General features: G+C 39.0%; 2 protein-coding genes across 2 annotated transcripts; one reads left to right on the top strand and one right to left on the bottom strand.

The window, feature by feature from the left end:
* Nucleotides 1-6,228: 6,228 nt before the first annotated feature.
* LOC145800267 (receptor like protein 22-like) lies at nucleotides 6,229-6,687 on the top strand. The gene has a single exon (XM_082889931.1). The coding sequence runs from the start codon at nucleotides 6,229-6,231 to the stop codon at nucleotides 6,685-6,687; it is 459 nt and encodes a 152-aa protein (XP_082746057.1).
* A 4,047-nt stretch (nucleotides 6,688-10,734) lies between these two features.
* Nucleotides 10,735-19,569, bottom strand: LOC145800266 (uncharacterized). The gene is made up of 4 exons (XM_082889930.1): nucleotides 18,639-19,569; nucleotides 17,792-18,125; nucleotides 16,981-17,272; nucleotides 10,735-10,875 (listed from the first exon to the last, which is right to left on the bottom strand). The coding sequence occupies exons 1-4, from the start codon at nucleotides 19,567-19,569 to the stop codon at nucleotides 10,735-10,737; spliced, it is 1,698 nt and encodes a 565-aa protein (XP_082746056.1).
* Nucleotides 19,570-21,534: the final 1,965 nt, after the last annotated feature.

Below are 21,534 nucleotides of genomic sequence, written 5' to 3'. Positions count from 1 at the left end.
GGAGATGGTACTATGGACATGTTGATCATCTTCTTTGGAGGATTTTTGGTATGCAACAACTAGGAAGAGGCAATCATGGAAACAGAGGTTACAGAGCTCAGAGAAGGAGGCTGTGATCTTGGTTGCCTTATTGATTAATGTTGTTAATGAGAATTGTGATTCATAATTCTTAATAATAGATCCTAGAAACCTTTTGGTTCATCATGCTATTGATCCAGGTTAAGTCGATTGAAAGAAGAAAAAAAAATTGTCAATTATGATGATCAAGTTCTTTTTTAGGATTCTCTTTCGAGAACACCAATGAATAAGAGAATTAGAAATCCTATTAGTAGACTATTCGAATATTTTTAATAAAAATAAAATATTATTACTCCATCACTTATTGTGTTCCAAACGTTGTTTTAATTACCCATTTAATTCTGTCACGTTCTTGAAATTATTTCACTCCGTTAATCCTTTATGAGGAAAAGAAAAACAATTTTAGGATAGTGACAACGTGACTCCTAAATTCTCGCAAGTTATTTTGTTCTGAACTCTAATTTATTTTCTATTATCTGTTTTTTTTTATTTATAATATTTGTTTGGGAGGGGGTGACCATTGGTTTAATTGTAAAATCTTGACCTAATACTTTGAGATTATGGGTTCAAGTCACGGGACAACCACTTTGTGTACTGTGCCAAAAGTTAAGTATATACCAAATCTTTCCCCTCCCAAACACATATTAATGTGCACTAATTGGGTATTGTTTTTTTTTTATTTGTGTTAATTATTCAATTTATTATTTTGCTAGACTAACCGACCGGAGGTTGACGGCGAAAGCATGGAAAAAGAAAAGGGGGAAATAAAAATTCAGTGTAAAATTAGAAAGGGAGAATTACAGTGCAATAGGATATAGAAAAAAAATATATAAAAACATGTGGAGTGCAAGTTATTATGTGGTGAGGTGCAAATAAAAAACTGTAGACTTGCACCCCTCCATATTTTTGTAATTCAAGGAGTCAGCTGGAAACAAGTTTCGCTTGGGCAGCAAGAAACGGCTGCGCTAACTGTTGCTTTCTTCACTCCTTCGATTAGCTACAGGGCAGGTAGGGATTCTTTCTCTTCCCTCTCTTTGTCCTTGCTTGCCTTTAGCTCTAGCTGCCTTGCCTTAGCTAGCCCTTTCAGACTTGCTTTCCTTGCCTTGCATTGAGCGGATCCGAAACGCCCACCGCCCTCCTTTTTATCTCAATTTCTCTTGTCTGATCAATCACACTAATAGCTTCAATAGTCCACTGAAATTTTGTGTAGTTTTTTTGGTATTTCACCAGTTACTAATCCAGTATACATATAGTAGGGATGTAGTTTCCCCAATTAGAAAAAAGATGACACGTAATTGGTAAACTTTATACACATTAATAATTAAAATTCTATACTTTTTAATGTATTTGTAAAAAAAAAAAAAATATTGCTAAAGCCCACTGGGCTATAATTCCCCAAAGAAAATTTCATGTTAGTATTACTGTTGGATGAGCTGTTGGTCACATAGCATCGGTAAACCATATTATTCAAAAAGAGGAAGAAAAAAGCAAAAGAAAGATTATCAGGTGACTTGTAAGATGTATTTGACAATCCATAAGTTTAGGTTAGCTTATTTTACCAAGAGAGGCGGCAAAAAAAAAAAACCAACAACAACAACAACTTAACCATATCATTCAAAAATAAAAATAAAAAATAAAAAAGCTCTTTCCAGTCTATCCTAGAATTTTTTTTTTAAAGGAAATGCTTAGCACAAAAAATGCTACACAAACCACTTCCCAAAAATAAACAAACAAATCGAAGCATATACTGATGAAAGTAGAAACCCCAGTCTCAGAAAATGTTTTTCCACTGTTACATGTTGTTCATAAAAAAGGCAATGTTTTCCTTATTCACAAACAGATGGGGCAAAAGTTTTTGAAAACTGCAGAAAGAAGATATCATATTTTCCTCCTTTCAATTTGTGCTTGACTGAATAAGCATGTAGTTTGCGAGTCATTTTGTGTATTTGAAAATTATTCATACAGCCTTGTATAGAATGCCAGGAGATGGACAAGTTATTGGATTTCTCTAGCCTAAAAAATTCACCACTCCCAACTTGAGCTATTCATTTCATTTCCATTGTTGTGCTTGTGCTTCACAATACCCTTAAACATGAGAATTGCATTCTTTGCTTGGATTTTCTCTATTCACTATTCTCTTGATCTTCTGCATTAGTACTGTTCCAGTACACAGCCAATGCCTCAATGATCAGAGCTTATTGTCGCTCCAATTGAAGAACAGCCTCACATTCAATTCAGCAGTTTCTGTCAAAGTTGCTAAATTGGACTCAAACAAACGATTGCTATAGTTGAAAGGGTGTGACTTGCGACAAAGCAAGTCATTTCACTGGTCTAGACTTGAACAAAAAATCAATCTCCAGTGGAATCAACCACTTGAGTATTCTTTTCAGCCTCCAGTTTCTTCAAAACTTGAATTGGGTTCACAATAACTTCACCTTCACACAAATTCCACCAGGTTTCAGCAAACTTACTAGACTGACATATCTGAATTTGTCAAATGCAAATGTTGCTAGGCAAATTCCAATTGAATTGTTATACATGAAAAATTTGGTTACTCTTGATCTGTCTACTCTGTACTTTTCCAGAGTTCCTTCCCTGAAACTTGAAAACCAAATTTACTAATCCTTGTTCAAAACCTCACGGGCCTTAAACAACTCCTACTTGACGGGGTAAATATTTCAACCCAGGGTAGCCAATGGTGTGAGGCCATTTCGTCTTCACTGCCTTATCTGCAAATCTTGAGCTTATCCAATTGCTATCTTTCAGGCCCTATTGATTCTTCTCTTCAAAACGTTCAGTTTCTTTCCGACATCTGTCTAAGTCAGAACAATCTGTCTGCTCCAGTTCTGGAGATCTTTGCAGACTTGCCGAATTTGAGATCCTTGCATATCTGCTTTTCCAGCTTGTATGGAAAGGTTCTGGAAAAGATATTCCAAGGATCAACGTTGGAGCCTCTTGACTTGTCAGAAAATAGTAATCTTTTGGGGTTTTTCCACAGTTTCCTCCAAATGGATCCCTTCACACCCTGGTGCTTAGCAACACAACTTTTTCAGGGACATTACCAAATTCTGTTGGCAATCTGAGAGTGTTGTCTAGAATCGAGCTTTCAAGATGCAATTTCAGCGGACCAATCCAAATTCCAATGCAAACCTTACTCAACTTCTTTATTTGGGCTTGTCGTATAATAATTTTACTGGTACAATCCCATCCTTTCAGATGTCCAAGAATATCACATACATAGACCTATCTCATAATGCTCTAACAGGTCATGTTCCTTTCCACTCACTTTCAAGGCCTTTCAAATCTTCTAAATATTAATTTAGCATACAATCCATTCAATGGGAATATTCTTTTGTCTTTTTTTTTTCACTACGATTGCTGCAAAAAATTTAGCTTTGCAATAACCAATAAGGCAATATGGTGGTCTAGTTATTGGATTTTCTAAGGAATCCTTGCCTTCATTGGATACACTGGATTTGAGTTGAAACAAATTACGAGGATCAATTGTCACGACCCAAACCCGTCCCTGTAGGGTTAACATCATAACCGATCAGTAATCTGTGGATTACCAAAGGCCTCTGAACAGATAAGCACATAATAAGGGGCTGCGGAAGCAATTATACAAAATAGACAAGGTCCAATGAGCTGTGATAACATACACGGGAAGAAGATTTCAAAACTTATATATACATAAGCATGCCGATCGAAGGACATCAATATTTACCAACATTTACAAAAGTGTAATTCCCATGACCTAACTTTACAAAACAGACAGAGACTAGCATAAATACAAAAATAGCCATGTAACTAGACTTCGATCGGAACCTCCTCGGGAGGCACAACGGTTGGCTGACAAAAATAGAAGTGAAGGCCATCAACTCTGGCCCTGATCACGCGTTGGCTCACCTACATACATAATATAAACTGTGAGCGAAAGCTCAGTGAACAATAACAGAGTAAAGGGGTTTCAATGAATGAGTCCGTACAGATTCAGAAATCATAATTCAGTTTCGTATCAAATTCGTAATTTGTCTAGATCATATATATAAAACATGAGGTATGCTTAAATATACGTGATACATCCATTAGCATTAACAGAGTAGATACATAATAGATGTAGACACGTGAGGGTTACGAATAACCAGTTCCATAAAGGAACCTCCGGATCTGAGTAACAGAGAATAAATACGCTGAGCCCCCATGACGGAGCCTCTAATACGGGTAACAGAGTGCAGACAGATTAAGTTCTATGATGGAACCTCCGATACCGGGTAACAGCCAACAGATATCACATGATACTAAGGATGTCACGAATACATATTAGAAATTAAACAATCATTCATTGTACATAACATAACATTTTAGAAAATAGATCTTATTTTATCACACAGAAAATAAATACAGTTGAACATAACTTTACTACGTTATTACTCACAGTTGGCCTTGAGACAAATAGATGGAGCAGATTGGTCAAACGGTATGCGGCACGTGACCTACATAACACATAACAGATACACACTTGAAACACATGTTTTAATTGTACATAACTTACTTCGTTGGCTCTTAGTGTGTTTCTAGCCTTTAATCCTCATTATGGAGTCTTAAACATGGCCTAGAAATGCCTAGGATGGAATGAGGATGGAAGAATGCATTGGAAAACATTTCTTAAAACTTGCTGAAAATAAGGTCCACACTCGAGCGTGGGTTTCCTCGCTCGAGCGGACATGCAGACAATGGAGCTCCGCTCAAGCGTGACTTTCCCTGCTCGAGCGGACTGTAAACTCTTGAAAAAGTACTGGATGCATGATATTCACGCTCGACGGGCGCTCGACCTACGCTCGAGCGTGAGACTCAGACCCTCGCTCGAGCATGGATTCCCTCGCTCGAGCGGACTGTAAAACACACAAACTTCTGGGTATATGCATTTCACGCTCGAGCGTAAACCTCGACACTCAAGCGGAGTGCATGTACTCAGAGTGCACGCTCAAGCGTGAAGTTCCACGCTCGAGTGTGGATCAAATTTCTGGAATTTTCAGATTTGATCACCAAGCTCAAATTCAACCCCAAATGCATCAAACTCAATTTTCTGGGCCAATAATTTGAGGAAATACGTGAAAACTCATAAAACAACATGTTTCGAAGATCATTTTACAAAATCAAAGCCCATAAGTATGCCAATTGAGCAACATTCAACTTGAAACTTGAAATTAATTCATGAACATAACATGCATGTACATTTTTGAGCTAAGGCTCTCCAAAACATGATCGAATGCTACTAAAAATCATGAAACTCATTGTGTTTCCAAAATTAGAGTGAATTCAACACATGCATGAAGGAATTCTTGAAAATAAATCTTCAAAATGCTTTGAAACATGCATGTATTCATGGATTGATCTACTCCCCTACTCCTTAAGCTTGATTCCCACATCTATAGCTCAATTAACTTGAATTCATGCATGAACAAATTAAATTCATAACCAAGAGGGTGAATTTCCTACCTCAAGCCTTGAATTCTAAGTGTAGAGGCCCAATCTCCCAAGTCTTCTTCAAGCTCCTCTAATCTTCTAAGCAAACTTTCTTGTTGAATCAATTTCTCCCAACTCTCTCTCTCTCTCTCTCTCTCTCTCTCTCTCTCTCTCTCTCTCACTCTCACTCTCTCACATTGGGCATCAAGAAAATGGAAGAGTGAAGTGAAAAGGCAACTTACTGGGGGTCAAAAAGGCCCTAATTAGGCTTAAACCAAAAATGTGTTTAATGGGGTTAATTAGTGGGCATTAATTAAATGTAATTTAACTGTTCCAAACTGAATTTTAATTAAACCTACCATAAAGCTCTAAAAATCCTAACTTGCACATAAGTTAAGTCAATTTCTGATTCGGATGCCGATAAGGCTTTCAATTCGCAAACCGAAACTAAAACGTGAACAGATCTTCCTACGCCTAACAGATATAAACACAAACAATGCAACGCACACATGCATTTTAATTCAGAATTTCTCCTTAATTACTAATTAGGCATACTTAAATATGGATTAACATTAATCAAAGGTCGGGGTTGTTACATCAATTCCCTCATCTTTCTTTGAACTTCAAAGTCTAAATGTCATCATGCTTTCTTTCAACAACTTCAGTGTCACCATGCAACTAGAAATGATCCAAAATCTCACAGAACTTGAGCTTTCATACAATAGCTTATCAATTGATGCAAGTGACAGTAAGTCGAGCTTGTCTTCCTTTCCCCAGCTTAACATATTAAAAATGGCTTCTTGCAAGCTGCAAAGATTTCCTGAGCTACGGAACCAATCAAGAATGATTATTTTGGAACTCTCAGCCAACCAAATTTCAGGGAGAATACCAAACTGGATTTGGAAAATTGGATCTCTGATGCAGTTGAACGTCTCTCATAATCTCCTAGTAGATTTGGAAAAACCATATAAATTTCCTAGTCTTTTTGTCCTTGACCTGCATTCTAACCAACTTCATGGGAAAATTCCAATACCACCAGAGTTTGTTACCTCTGTGGATTACTCTAGCAATCATTTCAACTCTTCTATACCTGCTAAAATTGGCACAAGCTTACCTTTGCTTATTTCTTCTCTCTTCAAGTAATTTGCTCACAAGAACTATCCATGAATCAATATGCAATGCAAGCTTCCCCAATGTTCTTGATTTATCCAATAATAATTTCAGTGGCACAATACCTCCATGCTTGATTGAAAGGAGTACTGAGACTCTTGGGGTGCTAATTTGATCAATAACAATCTTGGTGGTAAGATCTTTGGGACATTTCCAAAAAGTTGTGCTTTAGAGACACTAGACATCAGTAGAAATCATTTGGAAGGGCAAGTTCACAAATCTCTTGCCAATTGCACAGTGTTAAAGGTTTTAAATTTTAGTAACAACAACATAAATGATAGCTTCCAATGCTTCTTGGGGAACTCTTTTAGCTTGCATGTATTAGTTTTGCGATCCAACAAGTTCCACAGAGGCATTTGCAATTGTCGACCAGACCATAATTTCTGGCCAAAGCTTCAAATCATTGACCTAGCTTCAAATCATTGACCTCGCTTCAAATAACTTCAGTGGTGATCTGCCAAGTCAAGCCTTCTTACATTGGAAAGCAATGATGGCTGTTGATAATGAAAAATCAAATTTCAGTGACCTGCAGTTTGAGTTCCTAAAACTAATTGGCTTATACTATTAAGATACAGTGACACTCGACAATAAAGGGATGGAGGTGGAGCTAGTGAAAATTTTAACTATTTTTTCCTCCATTGATATCTCGAACAACAACTAGCGTATGCTCGTGCCTAAAAGCACGATGTAAATAAAATGCAATTATAAAAATATATTTAACAGACTGTACTCTACAATTCTAAACAAATCAAATATAAAAAAAATTAAATATTAAATAATGCACACCAGCCAGTGCTCTACAATTTAAAAGAAATTAAAACTTAAATGCACATCAGTTAGTGCTACTGTTAAATTTCTTTTGTCTGGAAACCGACCAATAACAATAGACGAAAAGATAATCAAGTTGTTTACTATTAAATCTAGGATTATATCTCTTTTTAAGACAGGTCCCTAGGTAATCAATTAATTTCAATCAAAGAAGTTAGAGAAACAATTGCTGGATATGAGTATCCTAACAATTGTTAAATGCAAAGCAAAGCACCAACCAACAAACTCAACTTCAGAGAAAGTTTCGGATGTGTAATGACTTCACATCAACCATCTCCTCATCCTTAAATTCCTCCCTGAAATATATTGAACGCATTCCATCAATTAACCATAAAAAAATAATAATAATAATAAAAATAAATAAATAAAAACTGTATACAATAAATGTTAATGGTGCAGACAAATGCATAGTAATTGAAGGGGAACACTAACACACTGGGTATAATAACAGTTGGTAGAGACCCACTGTAACAACCCTCGTCATTGTTTACCGATAACTACCGATTACTGCTAAACTGAGACTGATTGTGATTGATAACTGAAGTAATTGAACTGATTGAAATATTGAACTGACTGACTAAAATCTGAACCTGATTGATTGACTATATCTGTTTAAATGCATTTTCTATCTGTTGACTGTTAATTGATCTGTTCGTGTTTTTATATTTAAATTGCGAATTAAAGGCCTTATCAGCGGCCGAATCTGAAAGGGATTGATGTTCTGTGTTAGTTAGAATTTATAGGATTTTATGGCATATTTACCTGAAAACTGGTTAGGTATGATTAAATTAGATTAAATATTGATAAATTGCATAGTTGGCCTTATTTACATTGGTGCCACCTAGTGGCCCACTACTTGGACTATTGTTGAGCCTCATTACACTCTATACAAAACATTTTCATCAACCTTTCCTTGTCTCAACCGACCAAGAGAGAGAGAGGGAGAAAATTGATTTGTTCTTGAGAGAATTGCTTGGAAATTAGGAAGATTAAAGGAGTTCTTGCAACATTGAGCCTCCATACCTCTAATTCAAGACTTAGGTAAGGAAATTCAACCTTTTATTGTTGTGTTTATGAATGTTCATCCATGGTTCTTGTGTTCTTAGTGACCTAAGCCTAGAACTAGCTTAAGTTGTTGAATTAAGAGCTCATTCCATGCATGTATGCCTATATTGTTGAATTTTGAGTTGACTCCATGGAGAATTGTCACATGCATGCTCATAATTATGTGAAGTCCATGATTTCATTTTGTTTTGGAAAGAATTGGCTCCTTGGAGCATGTTTTGGAAGCTTGGAGGCTAGCTAAACTCATTCATGTCATGCTTGGATTATGTTCACGAAAATTGGTTTGAATTGAGAGTTGTTTGAAATACCCTTGGGCTTTGATTTTACAATTGAGCTTTGGAATCATGTTAAAGTATGAGTTTTGATGTGTTTTCTGGAAAATTGGCCCAAGAGGATCGAAATTTTTGGTTTAAAACTTGGTTTTGAGCTTGAGGTTCAAATTTGGAATTTCCAGAATTTGGACTCACGCTCGAGCGGCGTGACTGGCGCTCGAGCGTGAAATTCGTGCTCTCAGCACTTTGCACTGTTTTGAAGTTCGCTCGAGCGGAATAACTGGCCCTCAAGCGGGACAGTGTGTCTCATGCTCGAGCGGGTGTCGAGCACCCAATCGAGCGTGATTTTCACCTATCCAGCACTTTTAACTGTTTTGCAGAACGCTCGAGTGGGTAAGACTACGCTCGAGCGGAAACCTTTGTCTGCATGTCCGCTCGAGCGGAGTAACCTACGCTTGAGCATGACCCCTGTTTTCTGAAAATTCTGAAAATGATTTTAAAGTGCATCTTTGCATCCTCATCCCATCCTAAGCATTCTTAGGCCTAGTTTAAGGCATCTTAATGAGGATATAGATGTACAACCACACCGAGGAAAATTAGGGATTAAGTTATTATTTTCCCAACTGTGTAGCTTAGTGTGTGTTCAATCTGTAACTGTGTAGGGTTGGCGACTGGGGACGCACTCTAGCTTTACTGTAGCCCAGAACTCTGTGAGTAACAACTGTGTAAAGATATGTTCAAAATGATTATCTTCTGAACAATTGAACTGTACTGCTTTCTGAACTGTTACTGTTAATTGAATGAATGTATGTCCTATATTCTGAACTGTACTGTGGCATCCTTAGCAACTACTGTTTACTATTACTGTTACAGAGATCTCTGTCGGTTCCCTTGTTGGAACCACTACTGTTTACTGATTGATGGCCATCATTTACTGTTCGGTCTTTTAAGACCTACTGCTTACTGTACTGTTATGCTAATGGATGTACCACATATGACTGTACTAATTGAACAACTGAAATACTGATTTAATGAACTGTTTTCATTACTGTAAGGACATTCATTCTTAACCCCTTTACACATTGTGTTATTCACTGGGCTTTAGCTCACTGCTCATATATATATGTAGGTGTACAGGCATCGGACCGTGGTTAGAAGCGTCGGGGTAAACTCCAGTTTTGTCGAGCCAACCTATGTGCCTCAATGCGAGGTTCCGAGCCTGTCAAGCTATGGCTTAAGGGTGTTTTAGTTCCCCCTTCTCTCTCTGTAACTGTTTTGTTTACTGTACTGTACTGTTAAATAGGGATTAGGTCCCTGAACTGAACGACTGTATATATGTACATACTGTTTTCTCTGACCGCATATATTTGAATGGAAAGTCTTTTTGGCATACAGACTGTCACAACTCATTGGACACTGTTTATTTACTGTTTTGGCTTCCGCCAGCCCCTGTACTCTGTATTACTGTATTACTGTTAAGCAAGCCTTCGGTAATCTTGGATTACTGGCCGGTTACGGTGCTAAACCCATAGGGGCGGGTTTGGGTCGTGACACCCAGCCTTTCAAAGCAAGGGTCATGGGCTTGAAGCTCTATTCATGGGGCTATGGCAATGTAAAAATGCACTGGTGCACAGAGCAATATGCTATACTATTCAATTCACTTAATTCAATTCAAAGAAACACATAAATATCCCATAAACACGTAAGTAACTTGACTTTCAATATATTAAGAAGTTTCTGCCATCAATATATTAAGAAGTTTTAACGTTGTCCCTCTGTTAAATGCACTCACACAAACCTAACTATCTTGGCTTTGTTAAGCATTTTAGGACATCAAAATAACAATGGGAAGAGTCTAAACAACATCAATATCAACTGCACAAATAGGAAACAGTGGATTACTCAACTGTAAGGAAGATGGCTTGCTAGGAACAACAGTACCAAAAATGCTTGATTGAAACTTTGCAGAATTCAGATTGTGATTGAAAGACGACACCTGAAATGAAATAAAACAATAATAATAACAATGAGAGCAATTTCCATGTCGCATCTTGCAATTCATGAGTAGTGAAAACTAAATGACATAATGTGGAAACAAAATTAGAACAAAAATAAATAAATAAATAAAAATAAAAAATAAACATACAACAGAATTAGGTCAAATTTTTATTTTTGACAGTTATTTTGATGTTAAAAAACAAATTCACTCTAGTTTTTGGATGTATGTATGGTCGGCCATACTATTAAGAGAGTAGTTTTTGGATGTAGAAATGGTAGAGACTATTAAGAAAAAAAATTTATGCTCTATACTAAATAATTTTGTCGACTATACATACATTGTATGGAAATAAAATCTGTAGATATTGAATCAAATCTATCGAGCATACATAAATTATGAAAACAAAATAATTTTGTTCTAGATGATGAAAACAATTTTGTTCAATGATAAAAACATAAAAGTTTCTGAGTTAAGCTCTCAATTTGGGCCCATGAAAGTGGTGGCCCTTTAAACATTATGCAAGCAAGCCATATGACATAATTGTATGTGCATAACAACCAATTATTTGAGATGTTCCTTGAAGGTAACAACACAAAATTACACCCATAGTAGCTCACTTCAGTCATGGTATTAACTAAAAAGGTGTAATTTGATTTGTAGTGTTTACCACTGGTTTCAATTTGATAAAATCTGACATAATTGTATATGCCTAATAATCAATTATTTGAGATGTTCCTTCAAGGTAACAACACAAAATTACACCCATAGCAGCCCACTTCAGTCCTGGTATTAACTGGAAAGGCATAATTTGATTCGTAGGGTTTACCACTGGTTTGAATTTGATAAAATAAGTTAATTAATTTCATCATGTTTATCGTTAAGAAATGAAGAGTCTATTCTAAAATTATGCTTATCATTTATTTTTTTTTAAATCAAATATGATAAAAATCATATAATTACAATTTTTATATAAATTATTATTTTTTCAATAGATAATATATCCAAAACAATCCTACAAAATGAAAGACTCACGTCATTAAAGTGAGACGCGTGGTGAACTTCACAAACCATACTACAAAATTAGATGATGAGCTTAACTCATAATTTTTTTATGCTCTATACTAAATAATCATATGAGCTAATTATATGTTTTCATCATCTACATACCATGTACAGAAAATTAAGAAAATATAACGCACACACATCTATTCTATTACTCTAGCCAAACCAGTGCAGCTAAATAAGCTTATCTGTCAACAGGTTTAAGTTAAGAATTGCAGAACTCACAATACTTTTCTCATATATGATAATATGAGCACAAATGGGCTTTTCTGTCACATATCCAATGAAATATATATGTAATGCATACATGCATGTGCATGTGTGTTTTGCCCACGAAAGTAGGCAGATGAAAACTATGCAAGCTTTGTCCATTAAATTTTTAAGGCCAATCGTAATATCTAAAAGAATATAATGCATACACATGTATTTCAGCACCTAAGGCTAAGGCATTGTTCCTTTGAAGAGTCAATAACTCAACCTGACTAAAAAAATTAGCAATCAAATTGAACAAACAGATTTATTATAACCATTATAGACCGCAATTCCACCAACAAACAACACACCCAAATGTATATAATTCCTCTTACAAATCCTGAATTCACCTCCAAATTCAAACCCAGCTCACCAAATTACCTCCAAACGTAAAAGCACTGTAACGCCCCAAAAATAAACCAACATGATCAACCCACATTAATTAACATCCACTAAGCCATGACAATGAACCATCCATCTTTACATAGAATATGAGAGAGTTTATACAAAAGTTCACATGCGAATATACATTCAACGGTAAATGAATCACTTGAATCTATAGCATGTGAGGCATCTAATCTCAAAACAACAAAATGCCCTTAAGGGCTTACATCTTCCAAGGTAGTAGCGCGGTTACATGAAATGGTCTCTCGGACCTAAACATATTAGCCCTTGGCTTACAAAAATATAACAACAAAAATAAGAGCAAGACTACTCTTCACCAAAATACATCCACACCCTTAGCTCGGCGGGATCACGACATCTTTACCTGCACCAAATCCCATAGGGGTGAGCATAAAGCCCAGCAGAGATTTCTCACAAAGTATATATAGTTATGCTTTTCCCTCAATACAAAAGTAAATGTAAATGCAGTGCTATGTCAAGGTTAATCAATGAGGAAAAATATTCATTTCAATACATTGTTTCAAAATCACCATGTTCTCAATATTACCATGTGATTTCATCAATTTCAAACTTCCAATATTAATTCAATAGGGATACGACACTGGTAATCCCTAGGCTGGTGTCTGCAAGTAGGCTCAACAAGTACTACCAAACTGTCATTTTTACCGGTGCTAACCGGAAGGCTCGACACCTATCCGCGCGGTTTTCTGGTCTTTTACTATGGACACTCAGGCTAACTTAACAAAGTTCATCTACACCCCCTATCCAGACTTACCACGTATTTACCCCATTCATATACCATATTTCTCATACAAATCATTTTCTGTCATGAATGCAAATTTCTTCGATTTAGAACCACAATGCAGAATAATAAATGAAATAATATGCAATACAACAATTCCTGTAATTCATAACATTTCTTCACATTCAAAATTTCTATGATAATGCCACATTCACAATTTCCCATTTCTTTCCTTCATTATTCTTCACAAGTCCACCATTAACCATCCATTCATACCACAATTCCCTCATTTCACAAGTCATAGCAACATAGTCTCCTCAAGGGCTACAAATGAAATTTTTAAAACAATTCCTCCATCTCAATATATATAAAAGATTACCATTCTTACAAACACATTACGGAATTTATACTCAATCAACTTCTATTCAAAGATATAAAAGAATTTTATGGACATCTTCCAAATTCTCCAAAAATCCCCAAATTTCTAGGGTTTTCACCAAAAACCAAACATTTCCCATCCCCATAAAGAAACCCCATTAAATCATTCTCTTGAATTCAATAACTAAACAAGCCCACTAGTATTTAGTAAAATGATTTGGGATTAAACCCATTTTGAAAACTCCTACATTTTAGGTCACAAAATCAAAATCAACACTAATCTTTCAAGGAAACTTTTAAATCAACAACAACAATGCATAACCTATATATATAACTCAAGAAATCCCTACCTAGAAGCTCAAAAGGAAAGATGAGAGAAACCCCAAGGTGCTCCAAACTCGTATTTTCTTGGATCAAAAGAAAGCCCACACCAAACTCTAGCTTTTTTGTAAAGGATGAAAGGTAGGAAAGCTTTAGAGCATGGAGTATTTTTAGAGAGAATGAGTGAGAGAGGGAGAGAGAGTCAGATCTAGTGTTTTGGAGGAAGAAGATAATGAAAAGGGGGTAAAATTCCCGTTGTTGAGATCTGCTATCTGCGAAGCTCGCTCGAGCGAAGGAGTCATAGCTAGAGCGACTAGACACAACAAACGGACCTCGCTCGAGCGCAAGAAGCTTCGCTCGAGCGAACAAAGCAAGATTTTAGGTCTACAACCCACCAACGCAGACGCACGCTTGAGCACAAAAATGCTCGCTCGAGCGTGAGAAAGCTCGCTCGAGCGAAGAATGCCACTCTTCAGGTCTAAAAGAGACGCAGACGCACGCTCAAGCGTAAGAATTCTCGCTCGAGCGAAGAGACACACCAAACAAGGCTCGCTCGAGCGCAAGAAGCCTCACTCGAGCGAAGAGGCAAAAACCTGGGCAGCAACCACTTGCACAAACTCACAACCAACCTATTCCACACTCGCTTAACACATCCCAAAGCTCAAATATAAAGAAGCAAAGGGTAGAAACAAGGTATAAACCACAACACACAATCATGGATCGCTATAACCCTCCCCCCTTAAAGAATTTCATCCCCGAAATTTAGACAAACCAATAAACAAATGTGCTTTTACAACTATAATCATTCTAACAACATTTTCAAGTTATAACATCAACGCTCAACCAACTTTTACCCTTCTTTCCATCTTCATTTCATCTAAACACATTCGTTCAAATTAGAGATATGAGATAAAACATTTACAACAAAGTATCATTCTTCCATAAACTCATGCTCAATTTAATAATACATTCAACAACAAGTGATCAACAATTTCACACCCTCCCTCATCACTAGGGGACAGTACACTCAAAATAAAACAATCAAGCACGTTCAAATAAATCTAGATACTTGGAGCAGACCTTCACTTCCCTTTCCCAAGTCGCTTCCTCGATTCCATGGTGTCTCCATAATACTTTCACTAAGGGTATGGTTTTGCCTTGTAGCACTTGCTCCCGAGTATCCAAGATTTGAACTGGTCGCTCTTCGTAGGAGGCGTCCTCATCTACCTCCAATTCAACCCAATCCAACACATGAGAAGGGTCGGGTTCGTACTTTCTAAGCATTGACACATGGAATACGTTATGAACCCCCGAAAGTTGTGGCGGTAAGGCTAACCGATATGCCACCTCCCCAATCCTTTCCAATATCTCGAAAGGCCCGATGAACCTCGGAGACAACTTCCCACTTTTTCCAAACCACATCAAACCCCGCCTAGGTGAGATTTTAAGGAACACATGATCACCTACTTCAAAGGATAAGGGTCGCCTCCTCTTATCAGCGTAACTCTTCTGTCGGCTTTGGGTTGTAGCTAATCTCTTCCGAATGAGAGAAACTTTCTTGGTAGTCTCCCTAACAATCTCCGGTCCCAACAACGATGCATCTCCTACCTCGGCCCAACAAACGGGTGACCTATAAGGCCGGCCATACAAGGCCTCAAACGGTGCCATCTCAATGCTAGCCTGATAACTATTGTTGTAGGCTAACTCGATCAACGGTAAGTGCCTCTCCCAAGACCCCTTGAAATCTAGGACACAAGCCCTAAGCATATCTTCCAAAATTTGAATGGTGTGTTTCGACTGCCCATCGGTTTGAGGGTGGTAAGTGGTACTAAAGGTTAACTTGGTTCCCAATGCCTCATGAAGGCTTTGCCACAACCAGACGGTAAAGCGAGGATCCCTATCCGACACGATGGTTACTGGAACCCCATGAAGCCGAACTATTTCTCTAACATACAATTCTGCCAAGTGCTCAACTGAGTCTGTAGTACGCATAGGAATGAAGTGTGTGAACTTAGTCAATCAGTCAACAATCACCCAAATGGCATCATTACCCCGCTGTGTTCTAGGGAGTCCAACTACGAAATCCATGGTAACGTGCTCCCATTTCCACTCAGCTATCGGTAAGGGTTGTAACAAACCCGCTGGTCTCTGGTGTTCGGCCTTCACTTGTTGACAAGTAAGGCACTTGGACACAAAGGATGCGACGTCCCGCTTCATACCCCTCCACCAAAACTGACGGCTAAGGTTACGATACATTTTGGTGCCTCCCAGATGTACCGCAAGGCGTGAGTGGTGGAACTCCCGAAGCACTTTTTCTCTACAAGATTCAGGCATAAATAAACGCTCTAGGTAACGTACACTCTGATCCGAGTGAATGTACGAATTAACTCTATTTCCCGGTCTCTCCGTTATGCTTCTACAACTTTACTAATCAAGGTAGGTTGAGCACTCAAGGCGAACAAAGTTGCACCCTCTTCGGACTCACCCAGTTGCAATTTAAATTCTCTGACTTCACCCAACATAGCCCACTCCCGAATGGCCACACTTGCCAAGTTACTCACAGTTTTTTGACTTAAGGCGTCGGCCACTACATTAGCCTTCCTCGGATGATAGTGTAACTCAAAATCATAGTCTTCTAAAAACTCCATCCACCTCCATTGACACAAATTCAAATCCTTTTGGGAAAACAAATATTTCAAGCTCTTGTGGTCAGAGAAAACTTCTCACTTCTCACCATACAAGTAATGCCTCCAAATTTTCAAGGCAAACACTATTGCGGCTAACTCTAGGTCGTGGGTAGGGTAATTCTTCTCGTGAGTTTTCAGTTGTCGTGAATCGTAGGCCACAACCTTTCCCTCTTGCATCAAAACACAACCAAGCCCATCCCGAGACGCATCACAAAAGACAATATACCCCAACCCTTTCTCTGGAATGATCAATACCGGTGCCGTGGTCAATCTAGTCTTGAGCTTTTGGAAAGACTTCTCACAAGCCTCACTCCATACAAATTTAACCCCTTTTCTAGTCAATCTAGTCAAAGGCGCGGCTAGTCTAGAGAAATCCCCCAAGAAACTTCGAATCTCAAAGACATTCTTAAGTTGCTCCCAATCTTGTACATAATCTATCTTCGAGGAATCTACTGTTACTCCCTCTCTTGACATGACGTGGCCTAAAAACTTCACCTCGGTGAGCCAAAACTCACACTTCTCAAATTTGGCATATAACTGATGCTTCCTAAATAAGTCAAGCACAATCCTCAAATGAGTATCATGTTCCTCCTCAGAGGTCGAATAGATAAGGATGTCGTCCACGAAGACGACCACAAAACGATCCAAGTACTCCCTGAATATTCGGTTCATCAAATCCATAAAAGAAGTCGATGCATTGGTCAAACCAAAGGGCATTACTAGGAACTCATAGTGGCCATAACGCGTACGAAAGGCCGTTTTCTGGATGTCCTCTTCCCGGACTCTCAATTGATGGTACTCCGATCTCAAGTCTATTTTGGAGAAGCAACAAGACTCTCTAAGTTGGTCAAACAAGTCATCTATTCTAGGCAAAGGGTATTTGTTCTTAACAATAACTCGGTTCAATTTACGGTAGTCGATACACAATCTCAATGACCCATCCTTCTTCTTTACAAAAAGGGCCGGCGCTCCCCAAGGTGACGTACTAAGGCGAATGAAGCCCTTGTCTAATAGCTCCTGGAGTTGAATCTTCAACTCGTGTAACTCCGCGGGTGCGAATCTATACGGTGCCATGGAAATTGGTGCCGTTCCAGGTACTAAGTCGATGGTGAACTCAACCTCCTGGTGGGGTGGCAAACTAGTAAGGTCCTCGGGAAACACTTCCGGGTATTCACACACCACCATTGGCAACTCAACTCGAATCCCGTCACTCTCACTATCCAAGAGTGTAGCTAGAAGACCGCTAAGCTCATTTCTACCACTAGGATCAAACACCGGCAACAAGACCCGATCACTCTTGTCCCCCAGAAAGTAAAAACAATCTCCACTCGATGTGCACACTGTGACCCTCCGACGAAAACAATCAATCACTGCCCGATACAAATTCAACCAATCCATGCCTAGAATGACATCAAAACTGGACATGTCTAGCAACACAAAAGCAAACGGGAGTCTACGTCTGGCAACCTCTATCTCACAATCACGACACCCCCGGTCTAAGTCAACCGTACCCCCAACTGGTGACTTTACTCTAAGTAGAGACGCTAATTGTGCCACTTCTAACCCCAATGCAGATGCGAATGCAGCAGATATGAATGAATAAGACGCACCCGTATCTATCAACACACTGGCCAGAGAATTACACACAATAAAAATGCCTCCCACTACTGAGGGTCCCGGCAACTGCTTTGGCGCGGTAACAACATACATGTGCCCCTGTGGCCTCTGATCAACCCCCTGCTCCTCCCTCGGAATGTAGGCCTACTGTACAGACTGAGCCGAAGCGGCTCCCTGATGAACTCTCGAAGCCTAAGCTGAGTGAGCTTGCTGGTGGCCCTGTGTCTGCCTAGACCCTGATGTGCTAGATGCGCCTCCCAACTGTGGGCATGCTCTCTTCATATGCCCCGACTGACCACACTGGAAGCAAGTAGGCCCCTGACTACTACTCTGAGACTGACTCTGAGATCGGTTAGGCGGTGGTGGTAACATCTGTTGTCCTCCGCCCTTCTGCAGACATGCAAAGGCCTTGTGACCCGATTGGCCACATTTGAAGCAAGAAAATCCGCTCAATGCACTCTTCCCCGAGCCCGCACTAGGCAAGGGGAAAGTGGATCTAGACTGCTGCGGCTGGGATTGGGATGAAAAAGTGCTCCTGCCCTTCTTGTTAGGCCTAAAGTCCCCCTGAGACCCTTGACCCCTAGACCTCGAATTCCGAAGTCTCTCCTCCTCGGCCTTCATAATAATCTCTACATGTGCAGCCGCCTCCACAAGGCGGTCATACTCTCGGATCATGTTCTCGGCAACTTTGAACAAAATCTTCGTCCTCAACCTCTGCTCAAACTCAAAGCAACAGCGCTCCTCCGTTGCTACTAACTCCGGTGCAAACCGGGACAAACTAGAAAAGACCGCTTCAAATTTGGTCACAGACATATTCAATTGCTTAAGGTCCTTGAATTCCTGTCTTAACCTCTCCTGAGCCATGGGAGGTAGATACTTGTCTTGGAAGGCCGTCACAAATGCCTCCCATGTTGGTGCTATCCGGCCTTTTGCATACTTCCACCATTGGCCGGCGTCACCTTTGAGGTAATAACTAGCGAGGGTCACCCTCAACTCACCATCATCTATATGGAGCATATCAAAGGTCTTCATGGTTTGTTCCAACCATTTATCCGCCTTCTTCGGATCCGGGCCGCCGTGGAATTCATCCGGCTTGGCCCTTAGAAACTCCCTCGTGAGGAAGCTAGCTCTAGTCTCTGCTATATTCTCGCTTGCTTGGGTCTCCGCCCTCAAAATGTTCATAGATTCCCTCAATGCCCCAACCATCTCTCGGGCTAGAGCCCCCATTGCAGCTTGGCCGGCTTGCCCCGGCACCTCTGCTTGCCCCACTTGTTCGGCCATGTCAGCTTGGCCTAAACCCTCTTCTTGTACCAAGACCTCTTGGACCGGCACCTCAAATACTCCCCGGCGACCTCGACCTCGCCTTCCACTCCTACCACCTCAAGTTCGAACTCTTCCTGACATCCTAATTGAGAGACAAAGTAAATAACTTAGCACATAACTCCAAATGTGCTCGCCACTAACTTCACACGTTAGGCTAGAGCAACCACATACATCTTACCACACAAACAATTTAATTCACTCCATATAAACACGCAGTCACATAAACAAATACGAATTATCCTTTAGTGATAAGATTCGTCCCATGAGAAACCAAGAACTCTTAGTAGAATGAGTATTGATCAGGTACCCTTCTATTAAGACCTCAAGGAACCTAACAGGCGCAAATAACATCCCAAAAGTCTAATCTCATACCACATAATCACATAAACATGTTGTCACACAATCACAAAAGTAAAACATTTCCTAGTCATGCGAAATGAACCCATTGTGGTAGAACGACCACTTCCCGCGAGCCCCAAGTATTCCAACCCGGTAGCTCTGATACCAAGTTGTAACGCCCCAAAAATAAACCAACATGATCAACCCACATTAATTAACATCCACTAAGCCATGACAATGAACCATCCATCTTTACATAGAATATGAGAGAGTTTATACAAAAGTTCACATGCGAATATACATTCAACGGTAAATGAATCACTTGAATCTATAGCATGTGAGGCATCTAATCTCAAAACAACAAAATGCCCTTAAGGGCTTACATCTTCCAAGGCAGTAACCCGGTTACATGAAATGGTCTCTCGGACCCAAACATATTAGCCCTTGGCTTACAAAAATATCACAACAAAAATATGAACAAGACTACTCTTCACCAAAATACATCCACACCCTTAGCTCGGCGAGATCACGACATCTTTACCTGCACCAAATCCCATAGGGGTGAGCATAAAGCCCAGTAGAGATTTCTCACAAAGTATATATAGTTATGTTTTTCCCTCAATACAAAAGTAAATGTAAATGCAATGCTACGCCAAGGTTAATCAATGAGGAAAAATATTCATTTCAATACATGTTTCAAAATCACCATGTTCTCAATATTACATGTGATTTCATCAATTTCAAACTCCCAATATTAATTCAATAGGGATACGACACTAGTAATCCCTAGGCTGGTGTCTGTAAGTAGGCTCAACAAGCACTACCAAACTGTCATTTTTACCGGTGCTAACCGGAAGGCTTGACACCTATCCGCGCGGTTTTCTGGTCTTTCACCATGGACACTCAGGCTAACTTAACAAAGTTCATCTACGCCCCCTATCCGGACTTACCACGTATTTACCACATTCATATACCATATTTCTCATACAAATCATTTTCTATCATGAATGCAAATTTCTTCGATTTAGAACCACAATGCACAATAATAAATGAAATAATATGCAATGCAATAATTCCTGTAATTCATAACATTTCTTCACATTCAAAATTTCTACGATAATGCCACATTCACAATTTCCCATTTCTTTCCTTCATTATTTTTCACAAGTCCACCATTAACCATCCATTCATACCACAATTCCCTCATTTCACAAGTCATAACAACATAGTCTCCTCAAGGGCTACAAATGAAATTTTTAAAACAATTCCTCCATCTCAATATATATAAAAGATTACCATTCTTACAAACACATTATGGAATTTATACTCAATCAACTTCTATTCAAAGATATAAAAGAATTTTATGGACATCTTCCAAATTCTTCAAAAATCCCCAAATTTCTAGGGTTTTCACCAAAAACCAAACATTTTCCATCCCTATAAAGATATAGCGACCCCGGGTCTCTACCCGACTATCATGGTATTCTGGATCCGAATCTCGTTGTTTGATGCTGTCGGTTATGTCTTTCT

Source organism: Camellia sinensis, chromosome 10 (genome assembly GCF_055761805.1).
Source record: "Camellia sinensis isolate YWXY chromosome 10, ASM5576180v1, whole genome shotgun sequence".
NCBI lineage: Eukaryota > Viridiplantae > Streptophyta > Magnoliopsida > Ericales > Theaceae > Camellia > Camellia sinensis.
The sequence above is the reverse complement of the archived record's forward strand: the minus strand, read 5'-3'. Positions and strand labels throughout refer to the sequence as shown.